This window comes from Heterodontus francisci, chromosome 35, assembly GCF_036365525.1.
Source record: "Heterodontus francisci isolate sHetFra1 chromosome 35, sHetFra1.hap1, whole genome shotgun sequence".
NCBI lineage: Eukaryota > Metazoa > Chordata > Chondrichthyes > Heterodontiformes > Heterodontidae > Heterodontus > Heterodontus francisci.
Window position 1 is genome coordinate 52,472,186 of NC_090405.1, and position 26,076 is coordinate 52,498,261.

The window sequence follows — 26,076 nt, forward strand, 5'->3', positions numbered from 1 at the left end:
TGCAGATGTGACGCCACTGTTTAAAAAGGGAGGTAGACAAAAAATGGGGAATTATAGACCGGTTAGCTTAACCTCTGTAGTGGGGAAGATGCTTGAGTCTATTATCAAGGAAGAAATAGCAGGGTATCTCGATAGAAATTGTCCCATTGGGCAGACGCAGCATGGGTTCATGAAGGGCAGGTCATGCTTGACAAATCTTTTGGAATTCTATGATGACATTACGAGCAAGGTGGACAATGGGGACCCAGTGGATGTGGTGTACCTAGATTTCCAAAAGGCCTTCGACAAGGTGCTGCACAAGAGGCTGCTGCATAAGATAAGGATGCATGGAGTTAGGGATAAAGTATTAGCATGGATAGAGGATTGGTTGACTAACAGGAAGCAGAGAGTGGGGATAAATGAGTGCTATTCTGGCTGGCAATCAGTCACTAGTGGTGTGCCTCAGGGATCGGTGTTGGGACCGCAATTATTTACAATTTATATAGATGATTTGGAGTTGGGGTCCACGTGTAGGGTGTCAAAGTTTGCAGATGACACTAAGATGAGTGGCAGAGCAAAGTGTGCAGATGACTGTGAAACTTTGCAGAGTAACAGATACATTGAGTGAGTGGGCAAAGGTTTGGCAGATGGAATACAATGTTAATAAATGTGAAGTCATTCATTTCGGTAGGAGTAACAGTAAAAAGGATTATTACTTGAATGGTAAAAAGTTGCAGCATGCTGCTATGCAGAGGGACTTGGGTGTCCTTGTGCATGAATCGCAGAAGGTTGGTCTGCAGGTACAGCAAGTAATTAGGAAGGCAAATGGAATTTTGTCCTTCATTGCTAAAGGGATTGAGTTTAAAAGCAGAGAGGTTATGTTGCAGCTCTATAAGGTACTGGTGAGGCCACACCTGGAGTACTGTGTGCAGTTTTGGTCTCCTTACTTGAGAAAGGATATACTGGCACTGGAGAGGGTGCAGAGGTGGTTCACTAGGTTGATTCCGGAGTTGAGGGGGTTGGCTTATGAGGAGAGACCGAGTAGATTGGGATTATATTCATTGGAGTTCAGAAGAATGAGGGGGGGGATCTTACAGAAACATATAAAATCATGAAGGGAATAGATAAGATACAAGTAAAGAGGATGTTTCCCCTGGCAGGTGAAGCTAGGACAAGAGGGTATAGCCTCAAGATTAGAGGGAGCAGATTTAGGACTGAATTAAGAAGGAACTTCTTCACCCAGAGGGTTGTTAATCTATGGAATTCCTTGCCCAGTGAAGTAGTTGACGCTTCTTCAGTAAACATCTTTAAAGCTAAGGTAGATATCTTTTTGAACAATAAAGGAATTAAGGGATACGGTGGGAGCGCGGGTAAGTGGATCTGAGTCCACGAAAAGATCAGCCATGATCTTATTGAATGGCGGAGCAGGCTCGAGGGGCCGGACGGCCTACTCCTGCTCCTAGTTCTTATGATCTTATGATAAACAAATGACATAAGGGGATATGGGGATAGTGTGATCCACAAAGCCATGACCAGAAGCTGAAATGCACAAGTATAATTCAGCCTCAAATTCCTCCATTATAACCACAATGCTGTGAAAGCAGAACACAAGTTGAAGGGAATGAGCTTTAGAGACTACTACAGCACACTGAGGCGTCAGGAGTATAATAACTGGAGCTACTAGAATAGCAGTTTCAAGTTTTTTTCTTAATTCCGAATGGAATCCAAAGAATTAGCATGGGAGTGGAAGGAGAGTTTCTTGTATGCTCGCACTCCCAGGCACTCAATACTGCTTCCACCCAAAGGAAACAAACACTCTAAGTTCACATGTATTCCCAGGTTGATTTTTGTTTCTTCTGTAAAGTGTTATGACCAGGTGAGAAAGGTGTCTAGGGGTCCCTCTCAGCCTTCACCTGGTCTTACTGTAACAGGGTTTTATTTTATTTTATTTTTTTAAACAGTGTTTTTAGCTTCTCCTTGGTGAACCCTTGTTCACCACTTTCCAATTATAAGGTAAAGAAACAAGCACAAACAAACTTTCTTAGGGTTAAAGAAGAAAGGTGAAATTTTATTAAAACTTAAAGTTAGAAACTCTAATTCAGTTAACGCCTACGGATACATGACACGACCACGCTAGCATGCATACGCGATACACACATGCAAATAGAGACAGAAAAGAGAAGAAATAAAGTGGAAAGGTTTGAGGCAATATTTGAAGAGTTTTTGGTTACGGGTCTGCACGCTCACTGTATAGTTCTTGCTTGTAAGTAGATCTTGCTTTTTGTTGGGGCCCAATATTCTCCTTAAACCTTGTTTACTGTAGGAGACTTTTCTCTCTTGGGGTTCATGTGTCTTCAATGGATTTTGGAGTTCCGTGAGAAAGAGATGGGAGCAGACAGGAGAGGAGAGGGTCTTTCAATCCAGGAGCAAACAGCTTTCTGCCAGTTCAAACACTGTCTCTACAATTTAAAACTCCCCAGGTTGGCCAGCAGGGTGGTCACCTGAAGAAACTGATTTGATCAGGTCTTTTCTGCGTATTGTATGGCAGCAGGGGATAGCTCTTTTGCTCCAATATTGTCTGCTAATATGCAAAAATGTCTTTCCGGCCAGGGGGCCTGGCAACCACTTGTAACATGCCTCATCATCTTCCCTGCAACAACTTGAAATTTAATGTCCATGTGATGAAATGAATGTGCCTCATTCTTGGCAGGTGGGGGCCTGCATGACAAAAGCTTACTATGAACATTGACTGCAGGTTCAGAATTACAGCAAGTCACAAATACCTAAACTAGTCTGGAAACATTAGAGCAAACAAATTCAGTTCAGTACACCAAAAAGTCAGACCTTTAACTGATCCAGGACTAGTTCCCAAACCAGAGGTGTGAAGAACCTGAAACACAGATGTGCTCAAAATACAATAGGAGGAATAATCTACTCGCTCAGGAAATCACATTTCCAATTATGAACACACTTCCTTACGTGAGACTCTTAATTCATCTCAAGCTGTTCCCACCAACAGCAATAGGTCTGTCACCACCAGCATTTCATCCTTGTGTTATACAGCTTAAAATTATTCCCTCTAGATGCAATCCAACTTTGGAAGTACAGAACCTATAAATTGCACATCTGGATGTGTTACTGAGATTCTATTTACAATACTGCTTATGCAAACATGTACACAAATGTATTATTGTCCTTACATTTAACTTGGGAACACAATCTTTAAACAGAAGCCATTTCTCAGGTTATTAGAAATGACAAATTTAAGAGCTATAGCATCCAAACTAAAAGGCCAATTTAAGGCAAGGAAAATATGAATTCAAGCCTGGTCTCCTATGTACCCGAGGGCTCTGTTGCAGTTTATTCTGATGATGTGTGTGTTTGTTCAATGATCGTTTCACCAATCCTCGATGCCGGAAATGGTAGTAATCATCAAAAATCTGCAGAGCAGAAACAAAATAAAGACTCATTAATCTTAAACCAAAATATTACCTATAAAAAGCCAAGTTTTCTCATGTTCATTAAGTCAAACAAAAGTTTGAAGCAGAGAAAATTTGTATTTTTGTATAGTATTGAGCAATACTTAATCTCCTCCAGCTCCACAACCCTCCAGGATCTCTGCACTCCTAATTCTGGTCTCTTGAGCTTTCCTAATTGTAATCGGTCCACTACTGACAGCCGTGCCTTCAACTGCCATAATCTCTGGAATTCCCTCCCTAGACTTCCCCACCTCTCTCTCCTGTGTCATATTTTATTTTATAATGCTCCTGTGAAGAACCTTGGCATGTTTTATTACATTAGTGGTGCTATGTAAATGCAAGTTGTTACTGAAGACATCGCCTCTGCTGAGTGAGTTGATCTTTGTAAGGGCAGCAATACGGATGCTACAAATGGCTGCAGCGCAATGAAGATAAGTCTCCAAAACAAACCTGCAATGTTCAAATCCAACTTGCAGCACCGAAAGTTTCAATTTTAAAATTACACATTTTCCAAATGTTCATGAATAAGATTCTTCAAATTACAAATACAATAGGATAATTTTAGAATAGAGTCTTAATTTTATGGCAAACTTTTCTTTCTTCTTGGCAGAGTGAGTGACTATTACAATACAGGGTATGTTGCTCTGGAGCCATTTTTACGTGAGTTTTGGCAGCAGACTATTTGACTACGAAGAGAATCACAGCTGATCTTCATTCGATCCTCACCTGTAACCAAATCAAACCCTGAACTGTTACCCTCCATAGGTGAAAAGCACAAAGGCCAATTGTAACTGCCAAACAACCCCCAATATCCCACCACTTTGCCATTTGTAATCAGCTCACAACACAGATTTGGAATTGAACTTGGAACTTCTAATGTGCATGGCTTTGTGCCCTTACTCTTGAGGCCCATTAGGGACCTGATGGACTCACTTCCAAAAAGGGACTTTTCCCCTCCCAGGGTACATATGCAGCCAATCAGCTCCTGTAAAAATAGCTGGGCGTATGTTGGAGGGTATAAAACAGGCAGGAGTCAGCATGGAACCAGTGGAACTTCTGGATACGTCAAATATTTTCCTAGTTGATCAGTTTATGAACGGGAAAGTAAACTCAAACAAGCATCAAATGTTGCTTTAAAAAAAAAACACAAAAAGGAGGCATGTTTCATGATATCCAATTAAGCATTTCAACAAGTTTACATTGGCAGGCTTCCTTTGATCGTTAAATTGGTAACTGTGTGCTGTAATACAGCCACACAGATCAAAAGGTTTTAGGTTAAATTCAAGTTAGTGCAGAGTTAATAGATGCCAGCTGGGGCAGTAGTTTGCCCTAGTAGCCTTGGGCTATGGGGGGGTGCGGGGGGGGAAGAAAATTCAAGATCAGGTAGGATTCCTGCTTTTGATTATCCAGTGATCCCATCTAGAAAAGTAGAAGTGTGCATGTTGAGCAATAGCCAGACTTGCGTATGACAAATTTCGTGGTAAACTAGCTTGCCGTCACACATTGTCCAGGCCCCTGCCTATTAAAAGCCCTCCCAATTGTGCCAGCGACAACTGATTGCCCTTGAGGTCCCTAGCTTGTGTACATCCAGTCAAAGCCCTCTGAAAATTGCACATGCACCGTGTTGCCTATGCAGTGTTAACAAATGGAATGCAACTATATACAAGATGCCTGAATATAACGCACAGCAATAGGAAAGAATTCACCAACTTGTCTGATGGTCCAGCATTTCCCAGTGAAGAATGGTCATTTCAGTGAGATACCAGAAGATAATGAGAATGCATGGTACCTTATGCCAGCATGACTCACCTTCTTAAGGAAAAAGGCAGTTGTGGGGAAGGGGGGGGGGGTGTTGATGGAGCAGGGTTTCGTGATACCAGAATTTGTCATTTGAATAAGATTTACAACATAAATTACATCCAATTAATTGGCTAACTTGTTTAGGGGCTCCAACTTAGTACCATACATGGATGATGGGCTAAATAAACTCCAACTGCCAACTAAACATTCTGGTTTTATCTTGTTCTAAGTGCTTCTCCTGAGATCAGAAGCACTTGTTTGTGGGTGTAAATGATACATAACGATATCAAACACAATGTCCTGTTACTGCCTGCAGCTGACTCCAATACTTCATCTTTGAAGCGACTGAACGATTACTCAGCCCATCAGTGATGAAATCATTTTTACAGTTTAACAGCACTTACCAGCACTAGCATTGAACTCTAAAGCATTCAGAAAACCTTAAATTATTGATAACGTTGACCAAATCAACATTGAATTATCATTTTTCCAAAAAAGGTGTCGACATCCTGAATACTCTTACTGGGCAATATTCTTACAGCTGATGCTATGATGCAACTTGCAGGAATTTGTTTGGCACACAACACACAAACGTGACCTTGTTGGAATTCTGTCTTCTTTAGCATAGTTGAGTCCGTTTGTTGGCAAAAGCGAGTTATATTCATCTGAAAGTTGAGAAATGTAATGAGTATCTTTGTAATTAAGTGTATTTATGTGTATAGTTGAGAATAGACACGAGATGGAAATTCTGCAGTAAGGGATAAGAGTTCAATCTGTGCAAGAATGCAGAGATGTCAATATCAAGGAGTTAGGCCAAACTGTAGGAGCTGTACCTGTTTTTTACTTCTCAAAAAAGGACAGAGAATTCTGGTCACAATTTTCACAAAATAATTACAGATGAAAGCTCTTCAGCCCACCTTAGTTCATTGAGAGATCCTAAATCTCCCCATTCCAGCAGGATTGTTTCATAAAACATTCCAGGTTTTTTACCCTGTACTCGTTTCCTGGAAGTCTTTTCCATACAAACATGGCAATTACTTTCCCAACATCAATCCAAAATTTGCTTTGATTAATCTGCACATCTGATCCCTGATCTATTTTCAATTTAATTACATACCTTCTCCATTCCCTTCAAATATCTTATATCCCTCTAAGATTGCCTCCTCTCAAGGATGAAAAGCCCATGTTACTCTAGTCTTTTATAGCTCTGACACAGTACTGGGAAATCAGCCTCATGGCTCTTCTCTGCACTGCCTCCAGCCCTCGACTGTCTCCAGTGCCTCAACCAAAACTAGACAGTTTTCAAGGCATGTTTGGACCAGAGCACTCTACATTTTTTCATCTAATAGGAGAGAGTGTTTCACTCCAAATTAACAAGATTTGACAGACTTGAATGACATAGCTGTGCAAATCTCAGCTTTATAAAAAACAGGAGGTGGTAGGCATTGAACTTGGATGCAAGCAGGATCAATGGTATGTGTGATCAGCAGTTACGACTTCTTTTAAGATGCCATTTTGCATCACAACAAATGCAATGAAGCAACGACAAATTATTTATTTTTTTTTAAATGGAATAGCAACAACTTGTATTTATACAGCACCTTTAATATAGTAAAACAACCAAAGACACTTCACAGCAGCATGATCAAACCATTATTTGACACCCAGTCCCAGAGAGATATTATCACAGGTAACCAAAAGCTTGGACAAAGTGGTAGATTTTCAGGAGTGCCTTAAAGGAGAGATAGATAGCAAAGTTTAGGGAAGGAATTCCAGAGCTTAGGCCTTAAGCATCTGAAGTCACAGCTATCAGTGGTGGAGGGATTAAAATCAGGCATGTGCAAGCAACCAGAATTGGAGGAGCAGAGGTCAGAGGTTTCTAGTGGGGCATGACTGGCCTTTTTTTAAACATTTTATTTTTTAACCATGCTCGTCATGTAGTCATGTAGCTGCTCATTATTCCACTATTAACAGTCTCTCTGGACTAATGCTTTGCCTTTCACTACAAGCATTAACACACGCTTTGTCTTGTCCCAGGACAGCTTTGTTATTTAATCATCCTCTGCCCTATCAAACACCTTCCCCTTTGTTCTCTTCCCCACCCCCTTCCCTTCACTTGCTTATAACCTAATTCTTTTCTAACCTTTGCCAGTTCTGATGAAAGGTCACAGACCTGAAATGTTAACTTTGCTTCTCTCTCCACAGATGCTGCCAGACCTGCTGAGCTCTTCCAGCATTTTTTGTTTTTGTTTCGGAGGTTTATAGGGCTGGAGGAAATTACAGAGATAGGGAAGGGCGAAACCATAGGGAGATTCGAAAACAAGGATGAGAATTTTTAAATTGAGGCACTACCAGACCAGAAATCAACATAGGCTAGGCAAGAAATGGAGCAGTTGTTTACAAGGCAATTGTCTGATAAAGGGGTTTATGGGCAACTAACTCCAGGAGCAGACATTAGCTGAGGTCCTCATTTGGATGACTACCTCACATTCAGTGTTCTATATAACCAGTCCTTTCCGCAACGATTGCTAGTACTGCTCAGTTCCCTAAACCAAATGTGGATTTTTTTCATATTCACTCCCATTTTTCAGTAAAGCTCCATTCAGCTCAGTAGCTTTAGCATTTTTTTTTTAAAACACATAGGTGTGCAAATAGCTTCAGGTTTCAAAATGTATAATTTGAAGTGGTGGATAAATCCTAGCATTTTAAATGGATGCTGTAAAATGTTAACAGATAACTGCTGAAATGCTAGAGTGAGCTGTTTATACACTGAAGGACTTCAGAGAGAGTTCTAACACCAGCAAATTCTCAGTGCTGTCAGCAAGAGATGCTGAATTTTAGAAACAGATCTGAAAATCTGGAAGCTTTTTCAACACCAAGTTTTAATTTACAGTAATTTTGCAGTTGAAGTAAATGCCAAAAGATACTAAGCTTAGGCTTGGTTGAAAAATTATGAATTCCTATAGAACTCCATACTTAGATGAACCGCATATAATCAGCAACCTTTGTGAAATGTGTAATGTGTTGAGGCATTTGTGGAGTAAAGGTAGATTACAAAATGGTCATTGAGGAGTTGAGATTAATGGAGTCTGCTCTTATAATTGATTCACCGCCATCCATTTACTGTGTATTATTTAACATTACCCATTGTCACTATTTTTCTGCAACTATTTGATGCAAAAATGCTAGGATTTAATGCTTTCATTCCCAAACCAAATTGGATTTGTACCCAATACTGGAGTGTAAAATTCCATTTTAGAACAAGAGGAACTTTTCCTCAAGTTTAGACCCCACTACAGCCTCCATCCGTCATCAAGAATCAAGTGTTACATTGAAGTGCTACACAGCTTAACAGCTGACTAGATTATCCATTTAGGAAAAACTAACATTCCTATAAATAAGGAATAGACTTGGGGAGGCGGTGGAATAGTGGTAATGTCATTGGTCTAGTAATCCAGAGCTAAGGCTTTGGGGACATGGGTTCGAAACCCACAATGGCAGATAGTGAAATTTGAATTCAATTAATAAATCTGGAATTAAAAGCTAGTCTAATGGTGATCATGAAACGATTGTCGATTGTTGTAAAAACCCATCTGGTTCATTAATGTCCTTCAGGGAAGGAATCTGCTGTCCTTACCTGGTCTGGTCTACATGTGCTACATGTGACTCCAGACCCAAAGCAATGTGGTTGACTCTTAACTGCCCTCTGAAATAGCCTAGCAAGCCAGTCAAGGGCAATTAAGGATGGGCAATAAACGGTGGCCTAGCCAGCAACACCCACATCCCACAAACAAATAAAAAAAAACCTCAGTGGTAGACGTTTTCCCTCCAGGTGGCGGCTTCAAGCCAGGCCTAGAATTCAAAATCTAGGCTGGCACTTCAGTACAGTACTAAGGGAATAGTATCGTCATTCAAATGAGACATTAAATTGAGGCCTGTTCACCTGATCAGGTGAACGCCAAAGACCCCACAGAACCTTTTGAAGGGGAGTATGGAAATTCTCCCAGTGTTCTTCCAAAATTAATTCTACAGTTAGTATCCTCAAAATTGATTAAATAGTCATTTAGTTGATGTGTTTACCTACCCCAAGAACAGTGACTACACCTTAGAAGTAATTCTTTGGCTGAAGTGCTTTGGGATTTACTGAGGATGACAGGCACAGTGTAAAAGCAATTTCTTTGCAATTCATAATAAATATATCAGTAGTTTTCTTAAATCTATTCTAATTTTAGATGGAAAGGTGAGGGGAGAACAGTCCCACTTTGCATTCTACCAAATGATAGCATACAGAATGCGTCGTGCATTACACAAATAATCAAGTTCAAAATATCCTGCCGAGAGCAATATTTAGAGGACTCAAATTTCCTGGTGTTCCCATAACACCCAAACTATTGTACTCATGTACACTAGTTTAACAGAACAAAGATGCCACGTCTCATGTACATTATGATGACAGTGCAGTACAAAAGTACACCTGCATGTCACACACAAATGTGATATTTATAATAGGATCCAGGCCTGTTTGATTTGTTTCTACACAAGCAATTAGCAAACCTGCCTTGCTTGCACTGCTGACTGTCAATCGAGAATGGCAACATTGTTGTAATGAAGCCACACACAAGTCTTAAAATGAAAATCCAAATAAAACCACTATGGTGAAAGAGATTTCATGAACTCTGCGTGACACAATTTTACATACACTTTATCCTACCACCATTGTGAAATCTATTGCAGCTATGGATCTACTTTAATCAGCCATTAATTCAAACCATCTTCGCCAATGTCAGATTACAAAAGGTTCCAAATTCAGCATCTAGTTGGCAAATTTAACGAACAGCTTACAGTTTTAGTCAAAAACATAACCAGGAGTAAGAGTAAGGAGACAATTTGACCTTTGATTAATTACATTACTATTTTCTGTATAACTTGTGTCAATTAATTTACCTACCGGTTAGCAATTATTTTTTAAATTCATTCATGGGGATGTGGGCGTCGCAGGCTAGGCCAGCATTTACTGCCCATCCCTAATTGCCCTTGAGAAGGTGGTAGTGAGCTGCCTTCTTGAACCGCTGCAGTCCATGTGGGGTAGGTACACCCACAATGCTGTTAGGAAGGGAGTTCCAGGATTTTAACCCAGCGACAGTGAAGGAACGGCGATATAGTTCCAAGTCAGGATGGTGTATAGCTGGAAGGGAATTTGCAGGTGTTGGTGTTCCCATGCATCTGCTGCCCTTGTCCATCTAGGTGGTAGAGGTCATGGGTTTGTAAGGTGCTGTCTAAAGAGCCTTGGTGCATGCTACAGTGCATCTTGTAGATGGTACACACTGCTGCCACTGTGCATCGGTGGTGGAGGGAGTGAATGTTTGTGGATGGAGTGCCAATCAAGCAGGCTGCTGTGTCCTGGATGGTGTCGAGCTTCTTGAGTGCTGTTGGAGCTGCACCCATCCAGGCAAGTGGACAGTATTCCATCACTGACTTGTGCCTTGTAGATGGTGGACAGGCTTTGGGGAGTCAGGAGGTGAGTTACACGTCGTAGGATTCCGAGCCTCTGAACTGCCCTTCCTTGTAGCCACGGTATTTATATGGCTACTCCAGTTCAGTTTCTGGACAATAGTAACCCCCAGGATGTTGATAGTGGGGGATTCAGCGATGGTAATGCCATTGAATGTCAAGGGGAGATAGTTAGATTCTCCCTTGTTGGAGATGGTCATTGCCTGGCACTTGTGTGCCGCAAATGTTACTTGCCACTTATCAGCGCAAGTCTGGATATTGTCCAGGTCTTGCTGCATTTCTGCATAGACTGCTTCAGTATCTAAGGAGTCACGAATGGTGCTGAACATTGTGCAATCAGCGAACATCCCCACTTCTGACCTTATGATTGAAGGAAGGTCATTGATGAAGTAGCTGAAGATGGTTGGGCCTAGAACACTACCCTGAGGAACTGCTGCAGTGATGTCCTGGAGCTGAGATGATTGACCTCCAACAACCACAACCATCTTCCTTTGCGCTAGGTATGGCTCCCACCAGCGGAGAGTTTTCTCCCCAATTCCCATCGACTTCAGTTTTGCTAGGGCTCCTTGATGCCATACGCGGTCAAATGCTGCCTTGATGTCAAGGGCAGTCACTCTCACCTCACCTCGAGTACAGCTCTTTTGTCCATGTTTGAGAACCAAGACTGTAATGAGGTCAGGAGCTGAGTGGCCCTGGCGGAACCCAAACTGAGCGTCACTGAACAGGTTATTGCTGAGCAAGTGCCGCTTGATAGCACTGTCGATGACACCTTCCATCACTTTACTGATGATTGAGAGTAGACTGATGGGGCGGTAATTGGCTGGTTTGGACTTGTCCTGTTTTTTGTGTACAGGACATACCTGGGCAATTTTCCACATCGCTGGATAGATGCCAGTGATGTAGCTGTACTGGAACAGCTTGGCTAGGGGCGTAGCAAGTTCTGCAGCACAGGTCCTCAGTACTATTGCGGGAATGTGGTCAGGGCCCATAGTCTTTAAAACCTCATGAGTTTATAATGGTAAGATAGTTCAGGATTACATTAAGATTATAAAACATAAAATAAATGGAATGGGACCGAATATAGCAAGGCACCTGTAAAAGCAATTATATAGTAGAAAAAGACAAAGAAAATTCCGGAACTGCACTGCTCAATCAACAATAACAATTCAGACGTAGGGTTACCATTTGAAATGTTAATATGTCTTTTTGTGGAACTAACAGATGCCAAGCTTTTACAACAAATACTGAGGAAAAAGGAATCACTTCTCAGATTCTCAGCATGTAACTCAGGAAAGGGAAGAATGCTGGCTATGAAGAATTCCAGGTTTCTCTTCCAATAGGACCATGGCATCTTTAACATCCATGTGGGGCAGGCAAATGGGGCTTCAGATAAACATCTCATCCAACCCAACACATCCGACGATGCAGAACTTCCTCAGAGTTACCCAAAAGTGTCAACCTCGAGTGAGACTTGGTCTTCTGGCTCAGAAACGTGGAACCAATTAAGCTAACATGACACTACAAATGGCAGCAAGATAACTGTGGAAAGAAAGTTTTAAGGCTCTGGAAAAGAATGAGTTAGAAAAGGACACACTGAAATGAACCTTGGTTTCTAAAACAGTGAGTATGCAAGGAAAAGGAAGTTGTGTAGGATAGAAAAACATGCGAGTGCAGAATGAGGGGGGAAAGCTCAGGACCAATGACTATAGTACTACTACTACTACTGCAACAGAGTGACAGAGACAAAGAATGAAAGAGAATGAATGAAATTAAAGTGCAGTAGAATTGGGTAAAACTATCAAAAATTAAACTTGCATTTATATAGCACCTTTCACCACCTCTGGACATGCTTTACAGTACCATAAAGTAATGCAGCCACTGTGTGCCATTAGCACAAACAGCAATGTAATAATGACCAGATCAAATGTTTCAGTGATGTTGGTTAAGGGATAAATATTGGTCGGGACACCAGGACGAACTCCCCTGCTCTTCCTCCAATAGTGCCATGGGATCTTTTACATTCATCTGAGGGGGCAGATATAGCTTCAGCTTACCGTCTCACCTGAAAGTCTCTGACAGCGCAGCACTCCCTCAGTACTGTACTGGGTTGTCAGCCTAGATTTTATGTTCTATTTCCTAGAGTGGGACTTGAAACACTGAACTTCTGATTCAGAGGCTGACGTCTTGTCAGAAGTTTGTCTAACTTGTTTACAATTCATACAATGCATTCATACAATAGTATTCCAAATGCAAGGTGAAGTGTTGCAATTGCTGCTTTAGAAGATTAAAGGCTCAAGAAATTTCTGAAATATGAGACATTGTACTTGGCCGCCTATTAGCTTTCTTGAAAAGATAGCTGTGTGTTTGTAATAACAGCCATACCTATGGCTCTTGCCTGCAGTAAAATACCACTGCTGCAGCTCAGAGCATCTAGATGATTAGTATCTCAGAGCTTGAATTAACAGGTTTTATTGTAAATGAAAACACTTGTGAATTATATGAAGAGGAGACAGTTTACTCTTAGGAAATGGACACTTTCCACTTTGGGCACATAGTTAATGCCTGCACTAAACACCAGATCAGGTAGCATGGTTAGATATAAGCCAAAGCTCTTGACACTGTCCAAGAGTCAAAATCCCTCACCTTCAACTGAAGAATGGCACTCCCCATTGCTTAGTATTTTTCACACCGACTATTCTGTGGCCTCTGATGGGGTTTGCTAAGTTAGTGCTAGTTCTGTTTTACTGATTCCTGCCCTTTTGGAAACCGCATTGAAGATTAAGATTTGGAGTTCCAAATGACTGAGTTGCCTTCACTATCCCAAAATAAATGTTGTTATTTCACTTGGTCTGTTTTTGTATCAGTTTCAAGCTGTTTTAAAGGGTCAGCATCTACAGGAGCAGCACACAACCAGAGCCAAAGTAATGAGTTCAATGTCAGTCAGACGTCAAATGCTTCCTTTGATCCATTATAAACACATTCCACAAGGCCTTCTCCATTATCCCAATCGCATAAGATACGTAACTGTGGTCTTTGCTTATCACTATCAGGCTGCTTCAGCTGCACTGTTCTTTCAGGGAATATTTACATAGCACTCACCAACGAGGAGCAAGATTCACAATCACCCAGAACATTTAAATGGGTGCCATTGGACTGTCAATGTAACTGTACAGTAAAATTATATGAGAGTTCACTGACTATGCACCAGATTACAACTTTTAATTCCCAAGCTGTTCCAACACTAACATTAAACAGTGCTCTCTCCACCAGCACACACTAATTCATTCTCTCTCAAGGTCTTTATCAATCTTCCATTGCTCCACAGGTTAACACTCAAGCTTGCCATCAGCCAACTAGTTTCTCTGCATCTCACCTCTTTTTAAATCTGTACTATGGGCCTCAGCCCTTCATCCAAGTTTATTTAACAAGATACAACCCAGGAAGAACTAGATTTTTTTTTAAATGACAACTTGACACCAAATGCCAAGTGGCTGACTTAGCCATTATTTTGCTGTTCAATGCAAGAAATAAAAAGTTAAGACCAAGAAAGATCCACCCATCCCCAATTAATTCACTGCACCACTCCACACAAGCTTTTTGGTGCACTGTTCAGGTCCAGATAACTTTAGTCTTCCTTCTGTCTAACCATAAGACATACTTTTCTGCATTCCCTCTTGAATCAGAAATCTGACATTTTTGTGAATGCATCAGCTTAATACACATTCATTCCACTAGGTGAAGTCTATCTCCTGAATTTTACATGTGAAAGTACTTCAGTGAATTTAGGCTCTTGTCTCAATTATGTTCCCACTAAAAAAACACCAATTTCAGGATGTTGAAAACCATATTTCCTGTAATTCTTCCTCGGCCCTTCCCCAACACCTCCCACTTAGAGATGTCCTGAAGTTGTGAAAGGTCCTATATAATGCAAGTTCTTCATTATCCTGAAGCTGAGTGTAATACCCTAGTGTCATTTGAGTGAGATTCATTCTTCAAGCAGAGCAAAACTCATAATAAATCTTGTAAGCTTGCCTCATAGCTCAGTGCACGCATTAAGATGGTCCAAGGTTCAAATCCTTGTTTGACAGTCTTCTGATCTCGGGTATGATGGTGCATGGTGCTGCAATTGGTCTCTGGGAGGAACTCAGTCAGAGCTCCTGCTCATGATCACTATCCAGTAACCACAGAAGGAAGTGTGTGTTGACATCAAGCAATATCAGCATATATAAATAAATAAAAAATAAATATTTGGATGTCAGGCTTAGCTGCAATATACTCCTCTAACTCAGTTAGGCATAAACAGCCCAAGGTGCTTAAATTCATGGAGAGGCTGAACAAGCTGAAGTGCACCATTACGTTTATTTGAGAATCGCACCTTATTCTAGGGGTAATGAAACTGAAAATGCCATGAATGCGGAAAGTTGCGGCAGACTTGCTATTCCAAGATCAAAAGGGATACTGGCCTAATTAAGGGCAACTCTACAGGAGTGACTGGAAAGGGGGAGGGAAAGACAGGGAAAGATGGGAACAGAAGGAAGAACAGTGAGGCATTAGTAAGTGGTGTTATTAATTTCCAATGTACATCAATCTACTTTAGCAGCTGCCCCAACAAGGCAAGGAGTAATTTGGGCATCATGCCAAGGACTCATATGTTTTCTCATTTAGACTGGAAGTCCTCCAGTAACACTGTGCCTTCTTCTACATGGGACATTATATAAAACATAATTTCCTACATTCTATGGATAAAAGTTCTCATGAGGTGGGGGGGTATGGTGAGGAAGTAGGAATGCACTGCACTTTTTAAGATTAATATACAAGTCGGCAGAGATGCAGTATCTTATGTTCTCAGCTTTCCATACCCCCTAGACATTCTATCACTGTACTTATGAAACTATAAAACATTGAATTATATTGTAGATGGAAAATTTCCTCTAATTTTCTTTGTAGATGTGAAAACGTGTAACTCTTCGTTTCCAGACACATGTCTGCACGTATTAGGAAACATGTGGCATTAAATGAATCTTGCTAATACTTGGACACTTTGAAATGGAGCAGCTGCTTATTCCAGCATAAACGGGTCTTTAAAAACCTGCAATACAAGGATTGCAAATTTACAATGCCTATACAATATCAGTAATCCACTCACATTTCCCTGAACACAGCCAGCAGTACATTATGTCAGATCTAATTTAGCATTAAGTGACTATAAGTATTAAAGACCTTGGATCAGTCTACCTTTGCTCAGTCAGAACGAGACACAATTATCGCCATGCAGCCCAATGTTGGAGAGAATAAAGGCACTACAATTGCTTATTCTGCCCACTGATTTTAATTAGCTACACGCACATGGCATAAATGGAAAAAAAGCCCTGAAAGCTGCTAATAAAGACATTTCAGTGACAAAATACAATATAAATTCTTGCTCTTTCTATCCAACACTTTTATAGCCCACTCTACCTTCTCTAATGCTATTCTCCCAACCCCTAAACCCACAATGAATTCCTTCGCACCCTCACTCTACCCCTTGGGGGCATGATCTGACATAGAAAATCCAACTTTGACCTCATCTAACTATTACTCAATTTTACTCAGTATTTCCTTCTTTTAACCTATCCTTGTTGACCTGAGCCGTGATTTCTTCAATTTGCAAAAAACAAAATCACAATTTTATCCAGAAAAGCACAATACCCATTAGTATCCATAGTGTATGCTTCCTGTGTAGGATTCACAAAACCCTACAACACATTAATTATTAGTCTTGTAACTTGGATTATAGATGATTATAGAGAGCAATCATGCCACTGTCAAACTGTACCACAAGTAAAATAAAGGGAGGATTGTGAATCGTCACTTAAAATGAAAAATTGTAGAGTTTAAGCTCAGGATCGAGGCTGAATAAATAGGCACAGCATCTTGTACAATTTTTTTTAATGAATTACAAAGTTGAACAAGTCACTATCCAAGCTCATTGGTACTAAAAAAAAAACTTCAGCGAAGTCATTAACCTTTTCTATTTCTGCTCTTTGGAAGAAAAATTGTTAAAACGTTTGTTGGTACGGGAAGTGAACATTTTGTAGAGTCACTGGCCCCAACCATGGCAGTTGGGTTTCTGTACAGATAAATCTAGTTTAGCATTACAAAAACAGATAAACGTTAATTTGCTCAATCAAGTGCCCATTTCTTTTGAGTGAACTGCCCCTCTTCTCAGAATTCACGTCCCAACCCCTACACTTCGTTTTGCTTCAAAAGCTTGCAAAACTGCACACACCACTTACCTACACTCAACTGGTACATGCCTCAAGATTAGACGTCAGTCTTTTGGTTTCAATGTTGTAGCATGGTTGCGTCACTGCACGAACATTTAAAAAAAAAGTCTTTTCATCTAATCTCTAGACTGTGGGAAAGGTTAGTTGGTGGGTAGTAGAGAAAAGATACTGCTTTTGTAGTAGTAAATTAATGATTTAGACATGAATATAGGAGGTATGATCAGTAACTTCGCAGATGACACGAAAATTGGTGTTGTAGTAAATGGTGAGAAGGAAAGCCTTAGATTACAGGACGATATAGATGGGCTGGTAAGATGGGCAGAGCAGTGGCAAATGGAATTTAATCCTGAGAAGTGAGAGGTGATGCATTTTGGGAGGACGAACAAGGCAAAGGAACATACAATGGAGGGTAGGACCTTAGGAATACAGAAGGTCAGAGGAACCTTGGTGCACTTGTCCATAGATCACTGAAGCCAGCAGCACAGGTAGATAAGGTGGTTAGGAAGGCATAAGGGATATATGCCTTTATTAGCCGCGGCATAGAATATAAGAGCAGGGAGGTTATGATGGAGCTGTATAAAACGCTAGTTAGGCCACAGCTGGAGTACTGTGTACAGTTCTGGTCACCACACTATCGGAAGGATGTGACTGCACTGGAGAGGGTGCAGAGGAGATTCACCAGGATGTTGCCTGGGCTGCAGCATATGAAGAGAGACTGAAAAGGCTAGGGCTGTTTTCCTTAGAGCAGAGAAGGCTGAGGGGAGATATGATTGAGGTATACAAAATTATGGAGGGGCATTGATAGGGTAGATAGGAAGAAACATTTTTCCTTAGTGGAGGTGTCAATAACCAGGGGGCATAGATTTAAGCTAAGGGGCAGGAGGTTTAGAGGAGATTTGAGGAAAGAATTTTTCACCCAGAGGGTGGCTGAAATCTGGAACACACTACCTGAAGAGGTGGTAGAGGCAGGAACCCTAAATACTTCTTAAATGTTGAGAGATGAGCACTTGAAATGCCATAGCATATAAGGCTACAGGCCAAGTGCTGGAAAATGGGATTAGAATAGATAGGCGCTTGATGGCTGGCACGGACACAATGGGCCAAAGGGCCTGTTTCTGTGCTGTTTAACTCTGACTGCAGGAGCTGCGAGCCTGGAAGAGAGAGTGGCTAAAGTTAGTAGTGACAACCAAATTCACCCCCCACCTGCACCCCTGCTCATTAAAAAAAAAATTTCTATGTAGAGTGTTTTCTGAGCAAAGAAAATCAGTCAAATTCAGAAAGCGCTGAAAATGTATAGCAACATCTAAGAACATTTCAAGCGTGGATGTTTATTGACCTGGATGAAAGACTCACCCAGAGCATTAACCAGTGTCTCTCTCATTACGGCCGCTTACTGATCTGATGTGTATTTTCAGCATTTTTGGTTTTCACTTCAAGTACCCAGGGTTTGCTTTTTTTTAAAAAATCGGGCCAACAACTTGCATTTATATAGCTTCTTTAATGTAGTAAAGCATATTTCTAACTCGTGTTATTTCTCAACATGATAACTATTGGTACTGCTTCAGTTTGTGTGTGAGAATTGAATTCCCTTACATTCAGCCAACTTCCCCCAATACCTATGCTGATACTGAAAAAATCTGACTAACAAACAGACAATTTAAGTATGTGTCTTGTACTGTAGATTTAACATGCGCAATGCAGCAGATCTAAGATTTCCCAACTACAGAGTTGTGTGTATATTATGGAAATAACATCTAACAGCCCCAATATTATAAGAAAATATTCCCTTTTCAGAAACTCTCGGATTTGTACATTTCTGTCTAATTCAGATGTGTATTTTGCATTTTACTCACCTACCGCCCCTCCCCGCCCTTGTTAAAATCAGATAGTGCTAGTCTTTTCAAAAGCATCAGTTTTAGCTCACCGGAGCCACAGTTAAAAAAACTATCCATTTTCCATTAGCACATTCAAGGTTTGGGTCAAAGTCATGTTAAAAAGAAAACAAATAGCACACAGTGCACATTCTGCAAAGCACTGTGGTTCATGTTTACTGTCTCAATCACCCTGGGTAGGCTGGTGTTGACACATCTTTAAGTTAACATGCAGGCATGTGGCCATATGAGTTGCACAACACACTCTTCAAAAACGTTACAGTCCAAACAGAAATTAGCTCTGGCATCTGAAGTTGCATTTCAATACAACCTATCTTTCACCCAGAGCACAATTCAGTGGTCTATGTTTTTAGTTTAGGAGGCAATAAAATCTTACTAGCCTCAGGTTCTAAAATTCTAAATTGTACCACAAACATTTTTCCCCTTTTGTAGATATTTATTATAGTTGAATATTTAAGCTACAACAGTGATAACCCAGAATCAATGATGTCTCTTTCCTAATTCTTCCAAATAGAAAGCGTGGAGGTAGTACACCATTCCTGACTGATTTTGTCACCAGTGCCCAGCCCAGAAATGGTCTATTTTCTTCTACTTCTCCAGTTTCTTTTTTTCTCTCCATTCCCTGGTTTTCATGACATTCACCAATTCCAAAAAGGAATACGATCTATTCTCTAGCTCCCATTACTCTAGCATTGGAAGGGGTTGTCAACAGTGCTATTAAGTGGCACTTGCTCAGCAATAACATGCGCACTGATGCTCAGTTTGGGTTCCGTCAGGGCCACTCAGCTCCTGACCTCATTACAACTTTGGTTCAAACATGGACAAAAGAGCTGAACTCCAGAGGTGAGGCGAGAGTGACTGTTTTTGACATCAAGGCAGCATTTGGCAGAGTATGTCTTCAAGGAGCCCTAGCAAAACTGGAGTCAATGGGAATCAGGGGGAAAATTCTCCACTGGTTGCAGTAATACCTAACACAAAGGAAGATGGTTGTGGTTGTTGGAGGTCAGTTATCTCAGTCCCAGGACATCACTGCAGGAGTTCCTCAGGGTAGTCTAGGCCCAACCATCTTCAATTGCTTCATCAATGACTTTCCCTCCATAATAAGATCAGAAGTGGGGATTTCCGCTGATGATTGCGCAACGTTCAGCACCATTTATGGCTCCACAGATACTGAAGCAGCCAACATCCATATGAAGCAAGGCCTGGATAACATTCAGGCTCAGGCTGATAAGTGGCAAGTAACATTCACGCCACACAAGTGCTGGGCAATGACCATCTCAAACAAGAGACAATCCAAATATCTCCCCTCGACACTCAATGGTATCACCATCGCTGAATTCCCCACTATCAACATCCTTGGTTGGAGGGGGGGGGGGGGGGGGGCTCCTTTGACCAGAAACGGAACTATACCAGTCACATAAATGCTGTAGCTACAAGAGGTCAGAGGCTGGGAATTCTGTGGCGAGTGACCCACCTTTCTAACTCCCCATTGCCTATCTACCGTCTACAAGGCACAAGTCAAGAGTGTGATGGAATATTCTCTACTTGCCTGGATGGGTGCAGCTCCAACAACATTCTAGAATCTCAACAACATCCAGGACAAAGGAGCTATTTCAAAGGCACCCCATCCACTACCTTCAACATTTACTCACTCCACCACAGATGTACAGTTGCAGCAGTGTATACCATCTACCAGATGCTCTGAAGCACCTTTCAAACCCACAACCCCTACCACCTAGAAGTACAAGGGCAGCAGATGCATGGGAACACCATCACCTGCAAGTTCCCCTCCAAGCCACACACCATTCTGACTTGGAACTATATCGCCGTTTCTTCACTGTCACTGTGTCAAAATTCTGGAACTCCCTTCCCAACAGCACTGTGGGTGTACCTACCCCACCTGGGCTGCAGCGGTTCAAGAAGGCAGCTTAGCACCACCTTCTCAAGGGCAATTTGGGATGGGCAATAAATGCTGGCCTAGCCAGCAACACCCACATCATCCCCAAGAACGAATAAAATAAAAATTGGGCAGTAGGAAGTGCTGAAAAGTGAGGCTGGGTTTAAATTCCCTTAGATTTCCCTCCTTTTGGAGAAGCTATATATTTCCAGACAGCCTTGGCTAAGCCTAGAAATTCACTGCAGAGGGTGAAATGAAGACAGAATGGCCAGTAATGAGATTATATTTTATCGCAGAGATTTGATTCTTGGTGCTTGTGCTGGGTTTCTGAAAGAAATATCCACTCAAGCCCATTTCCCTGCCCTTGCCCAAAACCAATTTGGTATCAGAGTCATACAGTCGTACAGCATAGAAACAGGCCCTTCGGCCCACCATGTCCATGCTGACCATAATGCCTATCGATACCAATTTAGTGCACCTGGCCTGCTCTGGCATCCAAGTACAGTAGCACAATAAAAGCAGAGACATTCACAGATCTACCCAAAGTAGGAAGCTTGTTTGGATTGGTCTCAAGAACCAAACTTTCAGTTGGAACCTCTAAGTCACTATCACACTTGGTCCTTCACCTCAACGTTTTCCTTGGAGAAGGCAGAGAGGAGATTTGACAGAGGAATTCAAAATCATGAGGGGTCTGGACAGAGTAGATAGGGAAAAACTCCTGAAAGGATAAAGAATGAGGGGGCACAGATTTAAAGTTAATTGGCAAAAAAAGCAATGGCAACATGAGGAAAAACCTTTTCACACAGCAATCTGGAATGCACTGCCTGAAGGTGGGGTGGAGGCAGGTTCAATCAAGGCCTTCAAAAGGGAATTGGATAGTTAACTGAAAAGGAAGAATGTGCAGGGTTACAGGGAGTAGGCAAGGGAAAGGTACTAAATGAATTGCTCCTTTGAAGAACCAGCGCAGACACAATGGGGCAAATTACCTCCTTCTATGTTGTAACAATTCTGTGATCAACACGTGTGCTGTAGATAGGATCTGAACGCAAGGTTAGAAAAGCAGAGAGAATCCAGTTTTCCTTGGCCAGGCAATGCTATCAGCAGAGTTTCCTACACCAAAATGTACAAGTGTTTCTGGGAATGTTACAAAAATTAATTTGAATACCCAAGAATAAATACATGGAAATATTTAGTTGACTCCTAATGAAACCATGATGTCAAAACCCTTTATAACCCTAATGCTAACTGTGCAAGTTTCTTTCCAGAACAATGCAAAAGTGAGATTAGTCAGAGTTGTAGAATTGGTATTCCAGTAAATACTCAGACTCCTTCAGTAGGTCTGCGAGTTTATCCAGTGAGTAGATGAGCCACACAAACCACAGAAGTTCCAGATTCAATTGTTGTTCTGTGCTGAGTTAGATGATCTCGGCTGGGGAATCAGTATTATAATTTTCCCCAGCTCCAGGGTGAAAAGAGGGCAAAGAGGAGCTTTTAAGAAAAACACCACATTGATGAGAGTTCCCATTCACAATTGTTATCTAGTGACTCTAGTGCACTCTGCTATTTATCAGGACTACTGAAACAGCAAAGAGATAAATATTGCAATATAGGAACTTAAAACAGATGCAGTATAACATTGGCCAGGAGTACTCGGAAAAGGCTGCCAAAAAATGCTTTTCATGAAACTTAGGTACTAAAATTGTGAATCACGAGTTACAATAGAAACAGCTGAGATGGCTATTGTAAGTGAAAGGCATTGCTAGAAAGGATGCTGCTGAAAGAAAGTGAATTAATAGAATGACAGAATTGTTACAGCGCAGAAGGAGCCCATTAGATCCATCATGTCCACACGGCTCTCTGAATGAGCAATTCACCTAGTGCCATTGCCCCGCCTTCTCCCCGTAACCCTGCACATTCTTCCTTTTCATATAACTGTCTAATTCCCTTTTGAATGCTTTAATTGAACCTGCCTCCACCACACTCTCAAGCAGCGCATTAGAGGCCTGAACCACTTTCTGCGTGAAAGAGTTTTTCCTCATGTCACTTTTGCTTCTTTTGCCAATTACTTTAAATCTGCGCCCTCTTGTTCTCTATCATTTCAGGAGTGGGAACAGTTTCTCCCTATCTACTCTGTCCAGACCCCTCATGATTTTGCAAACAAATTACAACGTTAATATAAAAAAAGCTTTAGCTTTTAAATTCACTGAGGAAGACCACATGTATGCATTTTTAAAAACTGAGAAATCCAGGTAAAGGGCTAGGGTCAACATTGCATGGCACAGAAGCTGAAAAGAGCAGGGGAGAGAATGAGGTAAATCGAGAATTAATTAGGTGATCCCAAGGTTGGGTTTCAAAACCCCGAAGATTTAGGAGAAAAGGCAGTGATGTGGCACCCAAAATCAGTAGCAGTAAAACACTCAAGACATAATTCTAGACAAAATATTTTTAAAGAAAAATACAGATAAGAAATAGATCGTCGTAGGAAATTTTCGATCTTAGTTGTTCTGTTGGGCAGCAAGTAACAAGGGTTGCTCCATGAAAAGATGACCTAAAAGGAGATAACTAATAATATAGCAATGCAACTCCAAACACCAATGTGGGCACCAACCAGCCCTCTTCCATTTATACAGCACCCTTCACATGGTAAAATTTCCCAAAGCAAGTTACAGGATTGTTAATGGACATCAAGTTCAAACTACATGAGCAGTTAGGGGAGGTGCTGAAAGCATGGTCCAAGAGGCTAGTAGTCTCCTTATCTGAGAACGCGATGGATAGGTAGGAATAGAAGGGGAAAAAATTGACCAAAAAAAAAGGTGCATCCTTTGGGAGTACCAAAAAGTTGACCCATAATAGAATCCATTCATCCAGCAAGGGTAAAGAGTATGTATTTAAAAATACTTATATTTTTGGAGGCGATATGCACAATATGAATTAAGCTTCAGAATTAGTTTACTTTTCAAACTACACAGGGAAAACTCCCATCAGTTTGTTGCCAGTCTGACCGTCCATTCTAGCACACCAATGTTAAAGTAATGTTGTACACACATGGTTCACCCAAGAGTATTACAAAAAATATTTAACATTTGTCCCACTCTTGCTAACATATAGTGTACAGAAAACACATGTGGCTAATTGGGAATGCGGATGTGGCTAATTGCATTTTTAATTAGTAAATATAAAATAAGTACATAGGAAGATAGGAACAGGAGTAGGCCATTCAGCCCCTCGAGCCTGTCCCACCATTCAAGGAGATCATGGCTGAACTGCGGCCTAACTCCATATACCTGCCTTTGGCACACTCAATACTAATACATGTTTTTTTTTAATTATTGTTTTCTTCCTTGCTTACTGCTTATTTATCTGCAAAAATGGTGTAATGTGGATAAAAACACCAGATTTCAGCAACACTGTAATGGCGAGGGGATTGGTTATCGTGGTCAGCTCAAATCAAGCAGAATAACTACTCCAGGTCAGAAGAAAATCAAATCAATAACTAGCAGCTCCAACAGGGTAAGTCTTAGCCAAGGTAAAGCAACATCGAACCCCATTCTGGATAGCGTGTCTTGTCGTGCAAGTCAACATTCACAACAATCAATCTTACGGAGTCCAAGTATAATAGCAACTGCGGGACAAGTATCTAGAAGCTGCACTAAGATGCATTGTGTCTGATAAATTCATGCCAGAATTCAAACTTCAAAAGAGAAAGGCTGCCAAGTTTTTCACTGAATGCTGGCAGAAGCTTGTTAAATAAATTTATGATTAAATAAAATAGCAAATAAAGTACTTTTACCAATATTGAACACAGGGTGTTTTCCACGAATATTAGTCTATGTGGCTAAAATGATGCCATAGCTACACCTGTGGCTAATCAGTGATTTCTTCTTGACAACACTGCCCTAAAATACAAACCACATGCAGGCATCCTATTAATGCAATAGTAGCATGGTTAATCTGATATTTTCATGGACAATTTCAGGCCTCAATCCTGAATCTCAGTGCAAGGACCTCCAGTGTCCCTTGAACTCCAAATACCATGGTAACCAACAGTCGTGCGCACAGGGTTTTTTCTCTTTGTACAAACTGTGGATAAACATTCCAAGCCTTGAACTCTAGGAACTGAATGTTCCTGCAAGGGTAGGAAATATCCAATCACAGGCACACATACAGTAGAACTGTATTTATTTTCCCCAGTTATTGCATACGCCGGTTTCAATCTATCTAAAAGCCTACTGTTTCTTTTTGTTTAATGCCCCACGGCATGTTCCCATTTAAAAATATATACATGAAACAGTGATTTATAGCATCTCTGCTAACACCTTCAGGAAAAAAAAATAAATGACAGTGCTTAGCTATCAAATAACAGCCCTGTCCTTGAAACCACCTAACAGTTTAGTTAAAGCACATGATGGACAAGCTGCGAGGTTTAACATTTAACAGAGATGGTATCAAACGTAAAGAGATTGGAGTGTGTCCAGGGGTGATTATTCTATCATGGATTTCCCTCTCATCTTTTGTTTAATCCCATTTTTGGTGTAAATATATGCAAGATAACAAAGGGGAGAATCAGAGGGATTTGGTCATCGACTTGTCATCTACAGTCAAACTAATGGCATGCGTGACCAGTGTCCAAGATAATGTATTTTGTCTCTTTGAAGGCAGTCTGTTAGGAATTAATAACATTTTAATTTAAGGGGGAAGCAAGGATACTATGGCAGTCTACTCAGATTTTTAAGTAGGGTCAAACTTAAGGGACCCATCAGTGATTTTCTTTAATGCAAGTGGGCGGCACAGTGGTTAGCACCGCAGCCTCACAGCTCCAGCGACCCAGGTTCAGTTCTGGATACTGCCTGTGCGGAGTTTGCAAGTTCTCCCTGTAACCGCGTGGGTTTCTGCCGAGCGCTCCGGTTTCCTCCCACAGCCAAAGACTTGCAGGTTGATAGGTAAATTGACCATAGTGTAGGTAGGTGGTAGGAGAAAGGTGTGGATGTGGTGGGGAATATGGGGTTAATGTAGGATTAGTATAAATGGGTGGTTGTTGGTCAGCACAGGCTCGGTGGGCCTGTTTCAGTGCTGTATCTCTAACTAAAAAAATAAATGAATAAAGTCAGTGGTGTGGTAATAAGATTATTTGCTTTGTTAGTCTTCCACTGAAGCTTGACAAACTATACAAAGCTTACAGCGGCTAAAAAATTTGTTTTGTAAACATAAATCTCCAAAGGATGGTTCATTTATAAGCTTCTTTAGGTATGCAA

General features: G+C 41.1%; 1 protein-coding gene across 1 annotated transcript in view; it reads right to left on the minus strand.

Moving 5' to 3' along the window:
• furina (furin (paired basic amino acid cleaving enzyme) a) overlaps positions 1-26,076 on the minus strand; it is a 119,415-nt gene that overhangs the window by 54,354 nt on the left and 38,985 nt on the right. Inside the window, exon 2 of the mRNA XM_068015604.1 lies at positions 3,321-3,419. Coding sequence (XP_067871705.1) covers positions 3,321-3,419 — 99 coding nt within the window. The remainder of the gene's footprint in view (positions 1-3,320; positions 3,420-26,076) is intronic.